This window comes from Chiloscyllium plagiosum, unplaced genomic scaffold (assembly GCF_037043375.1).
Source record: "Chiloscyllium plagiosum isolate Xiang-an unplaced genomic scaffold, Cpla_swu_hap1 HiC_scaffold_39, whole genome shotgun sequence".
Taxonomy (NCBI): domain Eukaryota; kingdom Metazoa; phylum Chordata; class Chondrichthyes; order Orectolobiformes; family Hemiscylliidae; genus Chiloscyllium; species Chiloscyllium plagiosum.
In genome coordinates this window covers 540,093-561,174 of record NW_028270177.1, presented here as the reverse complement: position 1 = coordinate 561,174, position 21,082 = coordinate 540,093, and the positions used below count along the sequence as shown (strand labels likewise).

Here is a 21,082-nt window from a genome sequence, read left to right as displayed (position 1 = left end):
CAAGCTGGAGGCCTTTTTATGCCTTTTGATTCTCTTCAACATTAACCCTTGTTAACCCTGTACCTGAGGAACATTACCTCATTTACCTGGAAGCTGGACACAGTGAAGACTTACTCCAAACTCTCCAAATGTTCCTTTGCAGTGGCTCCTGAGGTTAGAATATCATCTGCATAGACTGCCTTCCTGGGCACCCCTTGGAGAATGTTTTCCATTTCCTTCTAAAAGATGGCTCAAGTCAAAGACACCCAAAAAGGGAAGTGTACTCATACAGTCCTTCATGAGTATTTATAGTAACATACTTCCTGGGTGACAACTCAAGCTCCATTTGGAGGTAGGTGTAATTATTGTTCAGTTTGGAAAATATGTGACTCCCACCCAACTTTACAACCAAGACTTCTCTGTGTGGCATAGGATATGTGTCTAAGCAAGAAGCTCTGTTGACCATTAGCTTTTAATCTTCACAGATGTGGACTGAGTTGTCAGGTTTTAAAACTAGGACTACTGGTGTGGCCCATTCAGCAACCTTTACAGAGTGTATGATGCCGAGTTCCTCTACACTTTCCAATTCAGCCTCTATGTTGGTGCTGAGAGCACCAGCTGTACCTTGAGGTACTTGGGTCAGGCTTCTGGATCGACATGAATCTTGGTCCTGGCTCTTTTTATCCTCATGAGGCCCTTTTGAAAATCTTCGGGATTCTTTCTTAAGACTTCACACAGATTGCCAGTGCCTGTTTTAAAGATTTCTTGCCAATCTAGGTGTATTTTCTGTAGCCAGTTCCTTCCTGAAGTGTTGAAACCTTGCCCTTGTATCACCATTAAAGGGAGTTAGACTGTCTATTGTGTAACTGGGATTACCAAGCTCCCAATAATAAAGGCTGTCCAATCTATGTGGCTGATCTAGCCTTGGTGTCTCACAGGTTGAAAGGCAAGATGCCCCGTTGGAGTTTCTGAAAGGTTTTCTCCCCAACAACAGATACAATGGTGCCTGGATCTACCTCCATGTCTCTTAAGGGTGGTTACTTACCTGGAGTTTTATCTTAATTGAGGCCATTTTGGGAGCAGTGATGTAATTTAGCTCTGTCAATTCCTCATCCTCAGTCTGATTTATTTGCTTGTCTTGAGGTGACTTTGTCCTTTGACCCGGGCAGTATGTATTTTGCCTGTTTTGATCGCCTTGTCTGGGAAGGACCCTATGATCACACGTGCAGACCGGACATTCCTGCTGCTCACTGTATGTGGAGAATCATCCCATCCAGTTCTGGAACCTCATAGTCTTCAAACTCAATTGCCCTTCCCTGGTAACAAACAGCAGCTGTGAGGATTATCCCACTGGGCACTTGGCTCAATGTATGGGTGGTCACTCACGATAGGGGATTGTACCATCTATGGGTCCCTGAAGCTCCTGAGTCACTTTATCTGCATTTTCACCAGAAAGAGTCAGTTCTGTTGCTTCCTTGTGGTCTGGATCTGGTTTGGTGAGTTATCTCCTTTGGGTCACAATGTTATTAATTCCACAAACGAAGTGATTCCTTAACATTTCCTGCAGTGCTGACCCAAACTGTCTGTGTCCTGCTAATTTCCACAGTTTTGTCAAGAATTGAGTACCTGACTCCCCAGGAAGTCTTTTTACCGTATTAAACCTGTTTGCCTGTTAAACCTGTTTACCGTGTGAAACCTGTTTGCCGTGTGAAACCTGTAAGGCTAGAGTACAGCAGATAGTTTGGCCTCAGAGTAGTTCATTATCATATCTATCAGTTCATCAAAGGAATTTAATTCCTGGTTTGTGGGTAGGTTAATCTCTTTATGATGCCGAAACTCAGGGCCCACAAGCGGTGAGGAGAATGACTTTTTGTCAGCGATTCCCATCTATTCAGTTTTCTCAGAAAAGTATTTAATTCTTTTGGCATAAGATTCCCAAGCAGCAGCATTTCCAATATTTCCCCGTCAGAGTCTTACCGGGATTTTTGAAAATCTCGGCTGCCTGAAACTTTTTTTTCAGTCTCATCATGATTGTCACAACTCAGGAAAACCGACTAGAAAGGAACTGCAAAATAGAGTCACTCCTCACTGTGTACATTGACTAGCCCCAGCCTGGGACAGACAGTTCCACAGATTCATCCCAAGGTCTGCTGTTTTTAAAAATTCAACTTGTTCAGCGCTGTTATTACACACTTCCCAAGCAGATGGGACTTGAACGTGGGCCTCCTGGCCCAAAGGTCTGAACACTACCACTGTACCTCAAGCCCCTCTTCACTCTGCATATTCTTATATCCCAAAGCAATGGCTCTGCCTTATTCTGTACTTCAGCTGGGATTTAGCACTATGTTTTCTGTTCATTACCTGTCGTTCCTGAGAGTGGGTTAGTGGTATCCTCTGTTACACTGGTATGCAATGTTAGTCACTAGTTATTTCAATCAAGTTGTTCAGACATGTCTGATGGGAATTCAGGTGGGACTTGAACCCTGGGTCCCCTGCTCAGAGGTAGGGACACTATTACTATGGCACAAGGGCCCCTGATGGGTCTGCGTTTTTATATTTGGAAGTCTTATTACAATGAGTCTGCTCTATAAATATCTTTGAGCGACTTGTTTGGGGATGTTTCTACACACCTCTGGAACCTGGATCTCCTGGTCCAGAGGTAGGGACTCTACAACTATGCCACAAGAGGTTTCTGCGTTTAGTTGCCACTTTGATTTGGCTTCTCAATTCTTCCTTTCTCTTATTTTCTAAACAACCCTGTCCAGCAATACTATCACATACCCCTCAAGCAGATGTGACTTCAACCCAGACAACCTGCTTCAGAGGTAGGGACACTACCACTGCTCCACATGAGCCCTCTAGCCCTGTTTTTTTAAAATGTATATCTGAAAATGTTATCAAACACAACCAAACGCCTATCCCAGCACCAGCTCACCATGATTTTCTTTTCATTTTTAACTATTAACCATCATCAGTAATCACCTGTGCAACCAACTAGACATTTACAGGTCGTTCTGCTATAATGTGCGTTTTGTTAATGCGAATTCGCTATTACACGATTGATGAACTGGGGACACTTTTTATAGAGTGAATTTCTAAAGTGTGAATTGGTTATAGCTCGATTCCAACCCCCATTTGTTTAAATGATGCTGCTATTACGCGATTTTCTTATAACATGGGGTTGCATGAGAACGGAACTACCACGTTACAGCAAAACAGACTGCACCTGCAAAGCAAACCCTCAAATGTGAGGGAGGGGTTAGGGAGAGAGAGGGAAGGGGCAAAATCAAATTGGAATTGGAGGGGAAAATAAAGTACTGTATCCCCTGCAGGCATTGACAGCATCAGTGGGCACCACATGCTTCCTCTCCAATGTCACCCTGGCCTGTCCACAGATTTCTGAAGGTGGTAGATAAGGTTAATAGGGCAGTTAAGAAGGCATATTGGACAGTTGTCTTTATAAGTTGAGGCATAGATGATAAGAGCAGGGAAGTCATGTTGGAGCTGTACAGAACTTTGGTTTGGCCAGAGCTGGATGCTGTGTACGTTTACTGGGAGGCAATGGCCTAGTGGTGTTACTGCTAGACTGTTAATCCAGAGACCCAGGTGTTCTGGGGACCCAGGTTTGAATCCCAACATGGCAAATGGTGGAATCTGAATTCAATTTTTTTTAAAAACTGGAATTAAGAGTCTAGTGATGACCATGAATCCATTGTTGAGTGTTGAAAAAACACATCTAGTTCACTAAAATTCTTCAGTGAAGGAAACTGCTATCCTTACCTGGACTACATATCACTCCAGACCCATAGCAATGTGGGTGACTCTTAACTGCTCTCAGAGTAATCAGGATTGGGTAATAAATACTGGCCTAGCCAGCAATGTCCTCATAATGGGAATGAATAAGAAAAAAATGTTCTGGTCTCTACACTGTAGGAAGGATGTGATGGCAGTGGAGGGGGTGCAGAGGAGATTCACCAGGATGTTGCCTGGGAGGAAGCATTTCAGCAGCAAAAAGAGGCTGGATAGGATCGACTTATTTTATTTATAGCAAAGAAAGCTGATGGGGAAGCTGACAGAGGTCGATAAGATTGTGAAGGGCATGGATAGGATGAAAAGAAAATAGTTGTTCACCTTAGATGAAGGGTCAATAATGAAGGGGCGCACTTTTAAGGTGGAAGGCAGGAAGTTTAGAGACAAATTTGAGGAATGTTTTTTTTCCACCTAGAGAATGTTGGGGAGCTTGGAGGCACCACCTGGGAGGGTAGTTGAGGTAGAAAAGCTCACAATGTTTAAAATGTTCTTGGATGAACATTCCAGGCTTTGGGCCAAGTGGGACTAGTGCAGATTTAACAGAGTTTTGCTGGTACTCTATGGTTTGATTACTCTATGGTTTGATTACCTTATTAAAACATACTTGATCCTGAGGAGACCTGACAGGGAGGTTGCCGAAAGGATTTCTCCTGTATGGGCAAGATTTGTTCAAAGGGACACAATGTCTTAAAAAACAAAGCTCTCCCATTTTAGATGGAGATGCAGAATGTCTTTTCTTTCAGAGGTTGAAAGTCTTTGGAACTCTCTTCTCCAGAGAGGAATGGAAGCAGAATTGATGAATATTTTTAAGGCACGGGTAGATAGACTCTTGACCAACAAGAAAGGTTATCCAGGTAACTGCAGGAATCCGGAGTTAAGATCACAATTGGATCTTGTTGAATAGTAAAGCAGGGTCAGGGGCTTGTATATTTATACATAATAACATGATTTTATCTTGGTTTCACCAAATTGTGGTTAATTCTCTGCAAGGCAATATTTTAAGCTTGTCTTTGAATTGAGTCTCAATTGGTTTGCTCAAGAAATACTTAGAGTGAAGCCATTTGAACAGATCACTTCCTACACTCTCCACCTACTGCACTCTCCCCTCAATCCCCTGCCTCAGCTCTGCCTCCCAATGGACTAAATGGCCTTGTTCTGGGCAGCTCATACCAGTCCAAACCAAACTGTGCACTGAGCAGAAAAACAGGACAGCTACAAGCAACTGCTCAGGAATCCAAAGGAGATTTAGTTTTAACGTTACATTAATATATCCTGGAGACATGAGAATGATACTGAGACTGTTTAAAGCAACTATTCAACTTACATGAGGTTCACTGCAACTCCAATTCCGGCGATGATGATCATCACATCTGCTTGGATCTCAAAATCCTGGTGTATGGTCCTCTGTACTGCTTCATAGATGAGCCCAATAGTCACAGCATAGATCAGCATTACACTGAGCACTGCAGCCAGGGCCTCTGTGCAGTATACAACAGAAGGACCACATCAATTTACAGAAAATTAAACAAATAATGCAATCAAATCACAACAGTATCAACACTAGGATGGCACAGTGGTTCAGTGGTTAGCATTGCTGCCTCACAGCACCAGGGACCCAGGTTCAATCCCAGCCTTGGGTGACTGTCTGTGGGGAGTTTGCACATTCTCCCCTTATCAATGATGATTTCCTCCCATAATCCAAAGATGTACTGGCCATGGTAAATTGCCCATAGTGTTAGGTACATTAGTCAGGGGTAAAAGTGTAGGGGAATGGGTCTGGGTGGGTTACTCTTTGGAGGGTTGGTGTGGACTTGTTGGGCTGAAGGGCCTGTTTCCATACTGTAGGGAATCTAAACTTGGAGAAAGTGAGGACTGCAGATGCTGGAGATCAGAGCTGAAAATGTGTTGCTGGAAAAGCACAGCAGGTCAGGCAGCATCCAAGAAGCAGGAGAATCGACGTTTCGGGCATGTGCCCTTCTTCAGGAATGAGGAAAGTGTGTCCAGCAGGCTAAGATAAAAGGTAGGGAGGAGGGACTTGAGGGAGGGGCATTAGAAATGTGATAGGTGGAAGGAGGTCAAGGTGAGGGTGATAGGCCAGAGTGGGGTGGGGGGGCGGAGAGGTCAGGAAGAAGATTGCAGGTTAGGAAGGCGGTGCTAAATTCGAGGGATTTGACTGAGACAAGGTGGGGGGAGGGGAAATGAGGAAACTGGAGAAATCTGAGTTCAAATCTAAACTAGGCTTGCATAGAAGACAGAGATATTACAACAACCACCAGCATAAGAATGAAGGGGCCATAGTATAGGTAACATCACTTGACTGGTAATCTAGAATCAAGGTTAATGTTCTAAGGACCATGGGTTAATATTCCACCAAAGCAGAAGGTAAAATTTGAATTCAAAACCCAGCTCTGATTGTGTAAAATCGCATCAAATTGAATAATGTTCTTTCGGGAAGGAAATCTACCATCTTTACTTGGTCTGGCCCACAGTGACTCTAGACCCACAGGAACTCTTAACTGCCCCGAGCAATTAGGCATGCCCAATAAATGTGATGTAGCTAGAGATGCCCTCTTCCCATGAATGAATTTTTAAAAAGTAGTCACATCATAAGCATTTAATAGAACAGCACAAGCAACAGGTCTCTATCCACTGCTTATGAAAAGAGTTGAGATGGTACAAGAATAACTAGAATGCTTCAATAATCAGATATGGAGCCAAAGACACAGATGTGGAGTGGGGGTAAGCAATAAACAGAATGAGAAAGATGGGCTGAAGTCAATATTGAGCATTGTAAAGGAGGTGTAGGGAGGATTTGAGCTATTGGGAGAGGCTGAACAGGCTGGTGCTGTTTTCCCTGGATCCCTCGGAGGCTGAGGGGTGACCTTATAGAGGTATACAAAATTTTGAGGGGCATGGATAGGATAAATAGACAAAGTCTTTTCCCTGGGATCAGGGAGTCCAGAACTAGAGGGCATAGGTTTAGGGTGAGAGGGGCAAGATATAAAAGAGACCTAAGGGGCAATTTTTTTCACACAGAGGGTCGTATGTGTATGGAATGAGCTGCCAGAGGAAGTGGTGGAGGCTGGTACAATTGCAACATTTAAAAGGCATCTGGATGGGTATATGAATAGGAAGGGTTTGGAGGGATATGGGCCGGGTGCTGGCAGGTGGGACTAAATTGGGTTGGGATATCTGGTTGGCATGGACGGGTTGGACCGAAGGGTCTGTTTCCGTGCTGTACATCTCTATGACTATATGATAGAACATTTCAGAACTGGAGTTTCGAATATAAATGGTTAAAGGTCATAAATGGTAAGCAGAGTCTGGATCGTGGAAAATTTGACTGAGGAAAGCTGAAGGCATCAGATAATCAAATGTCTTGGCACAGTCTGAAAATACAAAGTGTGTTGCCAATCTTTGGTACTACATTGATCCTTACACAACACTGTGTCTTTTTATCCATGAACAGCAAACCCTCTCCTAAGGTTTTAGAGAAATTGTATTGTGTACTGGATGAAAGTTACTCAGCACTGAGCTTCAAGTGTACACACTTAGTCCAGTTAGAACTGCTTTCCTTCTGAGTTGCAGGTTCAATGTGCAGACTAACCCAACCGTGATTATTGTCTCTCTCTTGCCAGTGCATGATACAAAGTTCAGACAAAGATTCTATGCTGACTCAACTCATCACAGAATGTGGCTCCCGTAATGATTTTCAGCTGCTTTACTGCCACGCCAACTCCTCTTCATAAAACTCAGCTACAAAGCCGTGACTTGATCAGTGCAACATTGAACCGAATAAAAAGTCATACAATGATCCAGCAAAAAAAAACTGGGCCATTCTGCCCACTGCACCTGTGTGAACCTTTGAAAGAACAAACTGCTTCACAAAATAACTCAGTTATTAAAGGGTAAACCTTGAAGATGCAGGATTTTAGACTAAACAGGCTCATAATTCAATTTATAGCTGTATTGCCAAGAGAATTTGGGAACATTTCACAAATTTAATATCCCTGTAATTCAATATTCTGGGGTCTGGGGCTCCCATTCAAACATCCCAGGAGCAATTACAGAGGATCATGTCCAGTTATGAGATGGTGATGACTGAGCAAAGTGTTTCAGTTCATTGAAACCGATCCTGTAATCTCTGCATCCCTGCAGCTGTACGTGAAATGACTGTAGAGTTTCTCTCCACTCCTCCAAGTCACAGTCTATTCCTGGTGCTGAGCTCTCAGTGAAAATAGTCTCCTGATGTGATGTAATTTATTAATTAGATGGTCATCCCCAACAACAACAACTTGTGTTTATGTACAGCACCTTCAATGCCATTAAGTGTCCCAAGATATCTATATATGAACAAGGAAAAAGAGGAGATCACGAAGCTCTTCAAACCTGCACAAACATTCAGTAAGATCATGGTTCTACACTCCTGCAAATTCTGATGGGTTTTGCCCCCTTGGAAATCAAGTATCTATCTACCTCAGCCATAAAAATATTTAAAGATTCCGTATCCTTTTGAGCAAGGGAATTCCAAAGACTCTCAATCCTCTCAGAGGAATAAAGTGTTTCCTCAGCTGTCTTAAATGGGTGACTCCTTTTTAAGCTGTGACCACAATTCTAGATTCTCCCACAAGAGGAAACATGTTTTCCACAACCATCCGGTCAAGTCCCTTCAAGATCTTCATGCTTCAATAAAGTCATCTCTGACTCTTCTAAACTCCAGAGATACAGGCCTAGTCCATCCAGCTTTTCCTCAAGGTAATCCACTTATTCCAGATACTAGTCTAGTAAACCTTTTCCGTAAGACCAAAGGACACAGGAGCAGAAATTAGGCCATTCAGCCCATCGAGTCTGTTCCGCCATTCAATTATGGCTAATAAGAAAATTAAGAAAAGAAAATTACAGCACAGGAACAGGCCCTTCGGTCCTCCAAGTTGCTCAAGCCCATTCTCCCCACTTTCTCCCTGTAACGCTTGAGCCCCTTTCCAAACTGCTTCCAATAGCTTTAACATCCTTCTGTAAGTATGGTGACTAGTACAGTACTCCATATGTGTACAACTGAAGCATAACATCATTACACTTACATTCAATCCCCTCATAATTAAATATGACATTGCAGCAGTTTTCCTGATTACTTATTGTACCTGTATATGAACCTTTTGAGATTCATAAATTAGAACACACAGGTCCCTCTGCATCTCAAGAACTCTGCAATCTCTTACCAATCAAGCAGGGAAGCTTGGTCAAGCTTCTCAAATGTTGTTGGAGTTGCACTTATTCGGGCAAGTATGGAATATTCCATCACACTCCTGACTTGTGCCTTGGTGGACAGGCTTTGGGGAATCAAAAGGTAAGTTACTTGCAAAATAATTCCCTGCTTCTGACCTAGTTTGTGAAGGAATGTTCATTGTTTAAAGAAACAAAAATATAAATGGTCAATTTCTGTCCAGTCCTGAAGCCAATACACACCCATCATTCCTCAAACATTCAGTCCCTCTCCTCCACATCTGTCAATCTATTCTGCCTTTTACTTCCCACCTCTGGTTTTCAGAACCCCCTGAAAATTCTTCTGTTTTACTGGCCTTTCTGGTCAGTGTTCATTTTGCCCCTGTGTGGTGTAAATACTGGGAGATCCAGTTCTATATTTGTGAGGAACTACAATCAGGCTGCTCCATCAGGAAATCCTTGTCAGCTGGACTAAATATCAGCAAACACAATCATAAAATAAACTTTCTGATGCTTACAAGAAAAAAAGAATACTGTAGTCTTTCTAACCCACCAAATCTTACTATCGATCGAAGCCTTTAAAAAAAACCTTGAACAAGCAATCACTGTAAAAGCAGTGTCATCGAGAGAAGGGAGAAATTCACCTCACATACCAAACCGGTGCAAGCCGAAGGTAAATCTGCTGCTTGGAGGCCTCCCAGCAAGGAACAGTGCGACCAAGGAAGCAGCAATTCCAAGGACATCAGCTAGCGTGTGAACTGCATCAGTCATAACTGCCAGGCTGTTGGAGAGATATCCTCCTATAGTACAGCAAAGAAAGAAATATTTAGTAAATCCAGGCTGAACCAAACCAGGAGTGCAGATATCACCAGCCACAGACTGGAAGCTTGAACAATTAGTGTCTCATTAGGATGATAGGGCAAGCAGAATGTTTGGGTTAGATGTCCCTTCTTGTTACACACTGGAACTTCCTTTGATGTTTTCCCTACCTCCAACATCCTAACCCTTACTCCCCCACCCAAACACTTGCCTACACTTTGTAACTGCAGATGACTGGAACAGATATCTCAGAAACTGAAATTGCTGGAGAAACTCAGCAAGTCTGGCAGCATCTGTGGAAAGAGATGGCAGAGAGAGTGTGGAAAGTTCGATTAGAGTAAGATGTTCCAGTCAGAGCTCGTCTGCTTGCTAGCTCCTTTTCTTTATTTTCTTCTTGTTGCAGATTTTCTTGCCCCTACCCAACTTTTAACATCTTAAAGTACTTAAGTGGAGGGAACAGATAGCTGAGTCCCAGACCAGCCCAGTATGGGAGATGGGTCATGGGCCATAGTGGGAGCAGAATGATCATGGAGCGGGGAGCAGAGCGAGTGTGGGCCGGAGCCTGGAGTGTGAGTTGAGTGAGTGTGGGCCGGAGCCTGGAGTGGGGAGCAGAGCAAGTGTGGGCCAGAGTCTGGAGTGGGGAGCAGAGCGGGTGTGGGCCGGAGCTTGGAGTGGGGAGCAGAGAGAGTCTGGGCTAGAGCCCAGAGCGGGGAGCAGAGCGAGTGTGGGCTGGAGCCTGGAGCAGAGTGAGTGTGGGCCGGATCCTGGAGCCCGGAGCGGAGAGCAGAGCGAGTGTGGGCCGGAGCCTGGAGTGGTGAGCAAAGCGAGTCTGGGCTGGTGCCCGGAGTGAGGTGCAGAGTGACTGTGGGCAGAAGCCCGGAGCGGGGAGCAGAGCGAGTGTGGGCTGGAGTCTGGAGCAGGGAGCAGAGCGAGTGTGGGCAGGAGCCTGGAGCCCGGAGTGGGGAGCGGAGTGAGTGTGGGCTGGAGCCTGGAGTGGGGAGCAGAGCGAGTGTGGGCCGGAGCCTGGAGTGGGGAGCAGAGCAAGTGTGGGCCGGAGCCTGGAGCCCAGAGCGGGGAGCAGAGTGAGAGTGGGCCGGAGCCCGGAGTGGGAGTCGAGCGAGTGTGGGCTGGAGCCCGGAGTGGGGAGCAGAGCGAGTGTGAGCTGGAGCCTGGAGTGGGGAGCAGAGCGAGTGTGGGCCGGAGCCTGGAGTGGGGAGCAGAGCGAGTGTGGGCCGGAGCCTGGAGTGGGGAGCAGAGCGAGCGTGGGCCAGAGCCTGCAGCCCGGAGCAGGGAGCAGAGTGAGAGTGGGCCGGAGCCTGAAGCACAGAGTGGGGAGCAGAGTGAGTGTGTGGTGGAGCCCAGAGTGGGGAGCTGAGCGAGTGTGGGCCGAGGCCTGGAGCCCAGAGTGGGGAGCAGAGTGAGAGTGGGCCAGAGCCCGGAGTGGGGAGCAGTGCGAGTGTGGGCTGGAGCCCGGAGTGGGGAGCAGATCGAGTGTGGGCTGGAGCCCGGAGTGGGGAGCTAAGCGAGTGTGGGCCGGAAACTGGAGCCCAGAGTGGGGAGCAGAGTGAGAGTGGGCCGGAGCCTGAAGCACGGAGTGGGGAGCAGAGTGAGTGTGTGGTGGAGCCCAGAGCGGGGAGCAGAGCGAGTGTGGGCCGGAGTCTGGAGCCCAGAGCGGGGAGCAGAGTGAGAGTGGGCCGGAGCCCGGAGTGGGGAGCAGAGCGAGTGTGGGCTAGAGCCCAGAGTGGGGAGCAGAGCGAGTGTGGGCTGGAGCCCGGAATGGGGAGCAGAGTGGATTGTGTCCAGCTGGGTGACCAAGTCCTGGTGGTGAGTCCTCAATGGAGGACAGTGCGTGGCAACAGCGAGGCCTTGTTTTCTGAATCCCAGAGGGCATGGAATCAGTAAGAGAGGACTATAGCTTGAGAACATAAGACATTTCTTATTCTCATTCTGGACTATTCAAACTCTGTATTCACCTTGTCACTGTGTTACCTTTTGTTACTGTTTCAATGCTGTTAACAACACTTAAAGTATCTGTACCTAGCTCCCCTGTACCTAAGATGGCACTGAGTCCACGTGACAATAAAGATTATTATGTTCTATTTAACAAAAATTATGTTTTAATGAATAAATTTTGAATTGACAATTATAGTAAATAACTTTAAAATTCTAAAATGTACTTAGTATATCTGTTTTTGTAAAAATAAGCTAATGCGACATAATCTGTTTCTTATGTTCTTATAACTCAATCGAATATAACAATGTTACAGATAAAAAAATTAATAAAACTCATCGAAAGCTTTGCTATTAATTTCCTGCATAACCCCCATATGCAGCTCCAATACTGCAGATCCTCCAGGGCCAACTGCCTCTGTCCAAACCTCACTCCTATCATCACAAAAACCTATCCTCCCTACTCATAATCTCCAATTCAGTAAGTCTGACCCTCCCTGTTGTGCTGCTCTGCAGGGTTCCCATGTTACAGTGAAGTTAAAGTAGTTAGAGACCTGGGCAGAAGTTTAGCCCACTGAGCCTGCTCTCTCATTCAATATTATCATGGTTTTTCATCTCACTTAGTGCTCTGCTCATGCCTTGTCCCCATAGAAATAGAAGAAGACAGCATATAACAGTCACTAAAAACTCAACATTGCAAATACTCTAGGGGAGTTTAGAAAGTACAGGGATCGTGTCAGAAAAGAAGTAAGGAACTCAAAGAATATGCTTGATAAAGTATTAGCAAGCAAGACAAAGGAAAACCCACAGATCTTTTATCAGTATATAAAGAACAAAAGGATAATTAAAGAAAATGTGGGACCTATCAGTGATAAAGAAGGGGACCTGTATGAAGATGCAGATGATATGGGAAGAATTTTAAATTTTTTTTTTTACTCTGTGGTCACAAAGGATAAGCATGATGTGGATATAGTAATCCAAGAGGAGCAGTGTGAAATATTGGATAAAATAATCATAACGAGGGAGCAAGTAATGGAGGAGCTGCAATTCTTTAAAATGGATAAGTCACTAGGGCTAAATGAATTGTTCCCTAGGATGTTGAAGGAGGACAGGAAGGCTTTGAGGATTATTTTCCAATATTTTTTGAGACATGGGTGAATTACCAGAGGACTGGAGAAATGCAAATGTGTTTACAAAGAGCACAAAGGAAATGCTAAACAATTAGAGGGCAGTTAGTCTTACTTTAATGGTGGACAAATTGTTAGAATCAATCCTAAGAGATTGGATAAACTCATGGATTAGTCTGGAACAGTCAGCATAGCTTTGTTAAGGGTAGTTTATAAAATGACAAATTTGACTGAATTCTTTGAGAAAGTGACAAGGAGGATCGATGAGGTAGTGCAGTGGATGTTGATGACATGGATTTGACAAGGCCCCACATGGCAGTCTGGTCAAAAAAGTAAAAATTGATGAGATACAGGGTAATGTGTTGAATTGGATCCAAAGTTGGCTCAGTAACAGGAAACAAAGGGCAATGGTCAATGGCGTCCTTGCGAATGGAAAACTACTTGAAGAAATGTTCCACAGGGCTTGGTGTTGGGACCCCCTACTGTTTGTTTTGTATTTTGGATTTGAACATGACAGGCATAATTGGGAAATTTGCAAAAGAGACAAAATTGGCTGTGTAGTGAATACTGTAGAGGATAGTTGTAAGCTCCAAAATGATATACATGGGTTGGTGGAATGGGCAGGAAAGTGACAGATAGAGTTCAATGCTGAAAGTGTGAGGTAATGCATTTAGGGAGGTCAAACAGTAAAAGGAAATACACAATAAACAGGAATATACTGAGAGGGGGAGACAAAGTGAGAGATCTTGGCATAGAAATGCACAGATCCCTGAAGGTAGCAGGACAGGGTCAATACAGATAGACGCATATGGGATGCACTCTATTGTCAGAGGTACAGAATACTAAATTAAGGTTATAATGATGAAACTGTATAAGATGCTGGTGACGCTACAACTGGAGTTTGGGTCACTATATTACAAGAAGGATGTAATTGTTCTGGAGAGAGTGCAGAGAAGATTTACTAAAATGTTGTCAGGGCTGGAGAATCGTAGCTATAAGGAGAGTTTGGAAAGGTTGGGGTTGTTTTCCTTGGAAGAGAGAAGGCTTAGGGGTGACATGATTGAGATATACAACATTGTGAGGGAAAGAGATAGACTAGACAGGAGGAACCTATTTCCCTTGACAGAGAATTCAAAAATCAAGGGTCTTAGATTCAAGCTCAGTGGCAGAGGGATTAGAGGGGATGTGAGGGAAAACTTTGTTCCGCAGAGGATGGTGGGTGTCTGGAATTCACTGCCTGAGTTGGTGGTGGAGGAGGCAGAGACACTAAACTCTTTTAAAAATTTCCTGTATCTGCACGTTAAGTGCGGGAACTTGCAGGATTGTGGCTGTGTTCAGGAAATGGGATTAGAAAAAGCATCTGGGTGTCTTTGGGTCAGCATGGACAACATGGGCTGAATGGTCCCTTTCTGTGATGTATTATTTTAATGGTTCTTCTATGGTTCTATACCCTTATACACCTTTAGCCATATGAACTGTATCTAACACCTTCTTGAAAACATTCAATGTTTCGGCCTCAAGCACTTCCTGTCACAGAGAATTCCACAGGCCCACCCCTTTCTCGGTGAAATATGACACCACTTTTGTGATATGTGAGTTACAGTCTCAGATGATTGTGACCAAAGGAAATGTGTAATATAAATTGCCAGAAATGGGACAGGATGTATAACCAGTGGAATAGCTGTTAAACACACAGTTGTTGTTTACTGATGTTTAATTTCTGCTCCATTCAGTCCTAAATGGTCTACCCATATCCATGAACTGTGATCCCTGGTTCTGGACAGCCATTTCTGCCCTGGGGAAAAGTCTCTGGCTATCTACTCTATCTATGCCTCTCATTGCCTTGCACACCTCTATCAAGTCATCTCTCTTCCTTTTTCTCTCCAGTGTGAAATGCTCTAGCTCACTCAACCTCTCTTCATAAGACAAACCAGGCTCCTCTGCACCCTCTCTAAAACATCTACATCCTCCCTATAATGAGGCGACCAGAATTGGACACAATATTCCAAGTGTGGTCTAACCATGGCTCTGTAAAGTTGCAGCAAAACCTCACAGCTCTTACACTCAATCCTCGTTAATGAAAGCCAAAACACCATATGCCTTCTTAAACACCCTATCAACTTGGGTGGCAACTTTGGGGGAAATCTATGTACTTGGATCCCAAGATCCCACTGTTCCTCCACACTGTCAAGAATCCTGTCTTTAAACCTGTATTCAGCATTCAAATTCAACCTTCCAACATGAATCACTTCGCATTTATCCAAGTTGAACTCCATCTGCCACTTCTCAGCCCAGTTCTGTATCCTGCCAATGTCATGTTGCAGCCTGCAACAGCCCTCGACCCTATCTACAACACCACTGACCTTTGTGTCATTGGCAAACTCACTAACCTACCCTTCCACTTCTTCATCCAAGTCATTTATAAAAACTACAAAGAGCAGAGGTCCAAGAACAGATCCTTGTGGGACACCACTGGTCACCGACCTCCTGTCGGAATACTTTCCATCCACTACCACTCGCTGTCTCCTTTCAGCCAGCCAATTCTGTATCCAGGCAACCAAATTTCTCTGTATCCCATACCTCCTAAATTTCTGAATGAGTGAGGAACCTTATCAAATGCCTTAATGAAATCCATATACACACATCCTTCGTCAACTTGTCTTGTCACATCCTCAAAGAACTCAATAAGGTTTGTGAGGCATGACCTGCCCATCACAAAGCCATGCTGACTACCTTTAATCAAACTATGTTTTTGCAAATAGTCATAAATTCTATCTCTCAAAATCCTTTTCAGTATCTTGTTTACCACAGACATAAGACTGACTGGTCTGTAATTCCCAGGGATTACCCTATTCCCATTCTTGAATAGAGGAACAACATTCGCCTCCCTCCAATCATCCAGTACTATTCCCATGGAGAGTGAAGATGCAAAGATCATCGCCAGAAGCGCAGCAATTTCATTCCTCGTTTCCCGTAGTAACCATGGACATATCTGGTCTGGTCCCCAGAGTTTCCAGCACATCCACTTTCTTACTATCAATCTGTTCAAGCCTTTTAACCTGGTCCACAGTGTTCTCACTATCAACAAGATCCCTCTTTCGAGTGAATACTGAAGCAAAAATCTAATTTAGGGCCTCCCCTACTTCTTCAGACTGCAGGCACAAGTTCCCTCCACTAGCCCTGATCGGCCCTACCCTCTCTCTGATCATTCTTTTATTCGTTATGTACGTGTAGAATGCCTTTGGGTTTTCTCTAATCCTTCCCACCAAGGCTTTTTCATGCCCCCTCCTAGCTTTCTTCAGTCCATTTTTGAGTTATTTCCTAGCTACCTTGAAATCCTCTAAGGCTGTGCCAGATCCTTGCTTCCTCAACATTCAGTAAGCTTCCTTCTTCCTCTTGACAAGGAGCTCCTCTGCTCTGGGCATCCAAGGCTCCTTCACTTTACCATTTCTTTGCCTGTCTCAGTGGAACAAAGGTATCCAACACTTACAACAAGTGTTCCTTAAAACAGTCTTCACATTTCTGTTGTGCATTTCCCGTAGAACAATTGCTCCCAATTTGTACTCCACAGCTCCTGTCTAATAGCAGTATAATTTCCCCTGCCCAATACCTTCCCATACTATCTGTTCCTATCCCTCTCCATGGCTGTGGTAAAGGTGAGGCAGCTGTGGTCACTGTCACTGAAATGCTCTCCCACCAAGAGATCTGACACCTGGCCTGACTTGTTGCCTGGCACCAAATCCAAAATGGCCTCCCCGCTAGTCAGCGTATTGTCATATTGAGTTGAGAGTGTGGTGCTGGAAAAGCACAAAGTTCAGCCAGCATCTGAGGAGCAGGAGACCACACTCTTGACCTGTCCATCTTCCTTCCCACCTATTTGCTCCATCGTCCTTTTCGACCTATCACCTTTTCCCCTCCACCTTCATCTATATATCACATTCCCAGCTACCTTCCCCCCAGACACACCCCCCTTCATTTATCTCTGAGCCCCTGGCCACAAGCCTCCTTCCTGATGAAGGGCTTATGCCCGAAACATCGATTCTCCTGCTCCTCAGATGCTGCCTGACCCGCTATGCTTTTCCAGCAACAGACTCTCGGCTCTAATCTCCAGCACCTGCAGTCCTCACTTTCTCCTATCCACATATTGAGTCAGAAATCCTTCCTGGACACACCTGACAAAATCAGCTCCATCCAGACCATCTGCATTAAGGAGATTTCAATCAATACTGGGGAAGTTGAAGTCACCCATAACAACAACTCAGTTACAACTGCACCTTTCCAAGATCTGCTGCTCAATATGTCCTTCCATCTCTCTGCTGCTATTGGGGGTCTATAGAAAACACCTAATAAAGTGACTGCTCGTTTCCTATTACTGTCTTCTACCTATACTGACTCAGTAGACAAACCCTTCTCAACAACCTCCTTAGCAGCTGTGATACAGTCTATAACTAACAATGCGACTCCCCCTCCTCTTTAACACCCACCCCCCCCCCCCCCAACCCCAGTTCTTTTTAAAAGATCTTAACCCTGGAATATCCAGCAATCATTCCTGCCCCTGTGAAATCCATGTCTCTGTTATGGCAACAATATTGCAATTCCAAGTACTGATCCATGCTCTAAGTTTATCATGCTTGTTCCTGACCTTCCTTACATTGACACAGTCACACTTTAACCCATCCCTTTGCCCTATCAACTGTGTATCCTTCCTGACAGACTCTCTGCATTCCATTTCTGCCCGTTCAACAACTATCCTCTCCTCTGATCTGGAGCTCTGGTTCCTTCCTCAGAAAAAGGGACCAAAACTGCACATAATATTCCAGGTGTGGCCTCATCAAGGCTCTGTATAATTGCAGCAAGTCATTCTTGTTGCTGTATTCAAACTGTCTTGGTATGAAGGTTAACATACCATTTGCCTTCTTCACTGCTCACTGCTCCTGCGTGTTTACTTTTAGTGACTGGTATACAAAGACACCCAGGTCTCGTTGCACCTCTCCCTTTCCCAATCGATTGCCATTCAGATAATAATCTGGCTTCTTGTTTTTGCTCCCAAAATGGATAACCTCATATTTATCCATATTATATTGTAGCTGGCATGAATTTTCCTATTCACCAAACTTTTCCAAATCACACTGAAACATCTCTGCATCCTTCTCACATCTCACTCTCCCACCCAGCTTTGTGTCGTCTACAAAATTGGAGATGTTACATTTAGTTCCCTCATCCAAATCATTAATATATATCCTGAATCGCTGGGATTCAAACACTGATCTATGCAGTACCCCACTAGTCATTGGCTGTGACTCAGAAAAAAGATCCTAATCTGTTTCCTGTCTGCCAACCAGTCTCTATTCACATCAGTACATTTCCCCCAATACCATGCGCTTAATTTTACACATTAATCTTTTATGGGTGACTGTATTGAAAGCCTTATGGAAGTCCATGTAAACCACATCCACTGGCTGTCCTTTACCATTTCTACTTGTTACATCCTTGAAGAATTCCAGTAGATTGGTCATGCATGATTTCACTTTTGTAAATCTATGCTGACTCTCTCCAATCCTCCCACTGTCTTCCAAGTGCTCAGCTATTGAATCTTTTATATGGACTCTGGTATTTTCCCCACTGCCGACATCAGGCTGACTGGTCTATAATTCTGGTTTTCTCTCTGCCTCCCTTCTTAAATAGCCGGGTTATATTGATTCTGCTCCAATCTGTAGCGACTATTCCAGAGTCTATTGAATCTGGGATGTAGATTATTGGGCCATGGGAGTTTAAACACGTTCAACCCAATTGATTTTGCCAACACTATTTCCCTGCTAATACTGATTTCTTTCTGTTGGTAATTCTCACTGTGCTTCCCAACATTTTTGGAACATTATTTGTGAAGTATGTATTTAGTTGTTCAGCCATTTCTTTGTTCCCTATTATAATTTCCCATGTATCTGACTGCAACTTCTTGTTAACATTTCTGAAATTGCCTCCTCACGTCAGTCTGATAGAATTTCCTTCTCCCTATTCACTGTGTAGAAAGTGTCAGCCACGTACACATTCTGGGAACAATTTTCCGCAGACTAATTTCTGCCGACTTGATTAAAGTAAAACTGTTAATTGTGGATTTAATTGACTTCCCCCTTCTTCCACTCCAGCTCCAGTCGCACTCCTCTCTCCCTCACTATCCAGTAATAAAAGTGCCCCTGAATTTGTTTGACTCCGGGTGTGCAGTGCCTACCGATGAATTCTCCAACAGTAAACACAACGTAGAGAGTCATCGCGATCCACAATTTCTGTTTCACTGCCTTTTGACGAGTCAGTTCGAAAGTCTTGCTGCAGCGATTGCATTTCTGCTCACTTGCCCTTGTATCCTGTGGGGGTTCCTCCGGGACCCCTGCTCCCTGCCCGGGGTTAGGATCGGCCCCGGCTCCGTTACAAACTGCCTCCTCGTCCCGAAGCACCAGCCGCAGTTTGTTCGCACCGCTCAGAGTTGGCAGCTCGTTTTCATCTTCCTCTCCCATGGCCTCGGGGAGAGCCAAGCCTGCGGTGTCCACGGAGGAGGCATGTCCTCGCCTCAGGAAGGAACTGAAGGTGCCCCACGGAGATCGGGCCATGGTGCTGCCGGGGTCCGGGGTCCGGGGTCCGGGCGCACTCAGCGGCGAAGCGGCATCTTCACACGGGGCTCCGCCTGCTCCTGCAACACAGTCCAGTCACACAGTAACCGGCTCAGTGACCAGCACCACCCCCTGGAGCAGGCATCACTGATCCACCCAACACCCCCCCCCCCCAGTCACTGCAGGGATCCACCCAACACCCCCCCCCCCAGTCACTGCAGGGATCCACCCAACACCCCCCCCCACCAGTCACTGCAGGGATCCACCCAACACTCCCCCCAGTCACTGCAGGGATCCACCCAACACTCCCCCCAGTCACTGCAGGGATCCACCCAACACCCCCCCCCAGTCACTGCAGGGATCCACCCAACACCCCCCCCCAGTCACTGCAGGGATCCACCCAACACTCCCCCCCCAGTCACTGCAGGGATCCACCCAACACCCCCCCCCCACCAGTCACTGCAGGGATCCACCCAACACTCCCCCCAGTCACTGCAGGGATCCACCCAACACCCCCCCCCCAGTCACTGCAGGGATCCACCCAACACTCCCCCCCCCCAGTCACTGCAGGGATCCACCCAACACTCCCCCCCCCCAGTCACTGCAGGGATCCACCCAACACTCCCCCCCCAGTCACTGCAGGGATCCACCCAACACTCCCCCCCCCAGTCACTGCAGGGATCCACCCAACACTCCCCCCCCAGTCACTGCAGGGATCCACCCAACACCCCCCCCCAGTCACTGCAGGGATCCACCCATCACTCCCCCCCCAGTCACTGCAGGGATCCACCCATCACTCCCCCCCCCAGTCACTGCAGGGATCCACCCAACACTCCCCCCCCAGTCACTGCAGGGATCCACCCAACACTCCCCCCCCAGTCACTGCAGGGATCCACCCAACACCCCCCCCCCACCAGTCACTGCAGGGATCCACCCAACACTCCCCCCAGTCACTGCAGGGATCCACCCAACAATCCCCCCCAATCACTGCAGGGATCCAGCCAACACCCCCCCCAGTCACTGCAGGGATCCACCCAACACTCCCCCCAGTCACTGCAGGGATCCACCCAACAATCCCCCCCAATCACTGCAGGGATCCAGCCAACACCCCCCCCCCAGTCACTGCAGGGATCCACCCAACACCCCCCCCCAGTCACTGCAGGGATCCACCCAACACTCCCCCCAGTCACTGCAGGGATCCACCCAACACTCCCCCCCAGTCACTGCAGGGATCCACCCAACACCCCCCCCCCCCACCAGGCACTGCAGGGATCCACCCAACACCCCCCCCAGTCACTGCAGGGATCCACCCAACACCCCCCCTCCAGTCACTGCAGGGATCCACCCAACACCCCCCCTCCAGTCACTGCAGGGATCCACCCAACACTCACCCCAGTCACTGCAGGGATCCACCCAACACTCCCCCCAGTCATTGCAGGGATCCACCCCAACACCCCCCCCCCAGTCACTGCAGGGATCCACCCAACACTCCCCCCCCAGTCACTGCAGGGATCCACCCTACACTCCCCCCCCCAGTCACTGCAGGGATCCACCCAACACTCCCCCCAG

At 46.2% G+C, this 21,082-nt stretch overlaps 1 protein-coding gene across 1 annotated transcript in view; it reads right to left on the bottom strand.

The window, feature by feature from the left end:
• slc30a4 (solute carrier family 30 member 4) overlaps nt 1-19,615 on the bottom strand; it is a 30,020-nt gene extending 10,405 nt beyond the window's left edge. Inside the window, exons 1-3 of the mRNA XM_043674562.2 lie at nt 19,138-19,615; nt 9,666-9,812; nt 5,114-5,267 (exon numbers count right to left, since the gene is read on the bottom strand). Of these exons, the coding sequence (XP_043530497.1) occupies nt 5,114-5,267; nt 9,666-9,812; nt 19,138-19,513 (677 nt within the window). The 5' untranslated portion in view covers nt 19,514-19,615. The remainder of the gene's footprint in view (nt 1-5,113; nt 5,268-9,665; nt 9,813-19,137) is intronic.
• Between the last annotated feature and the right edge of the window lie 1,467 nt (nt 19,616-21,082).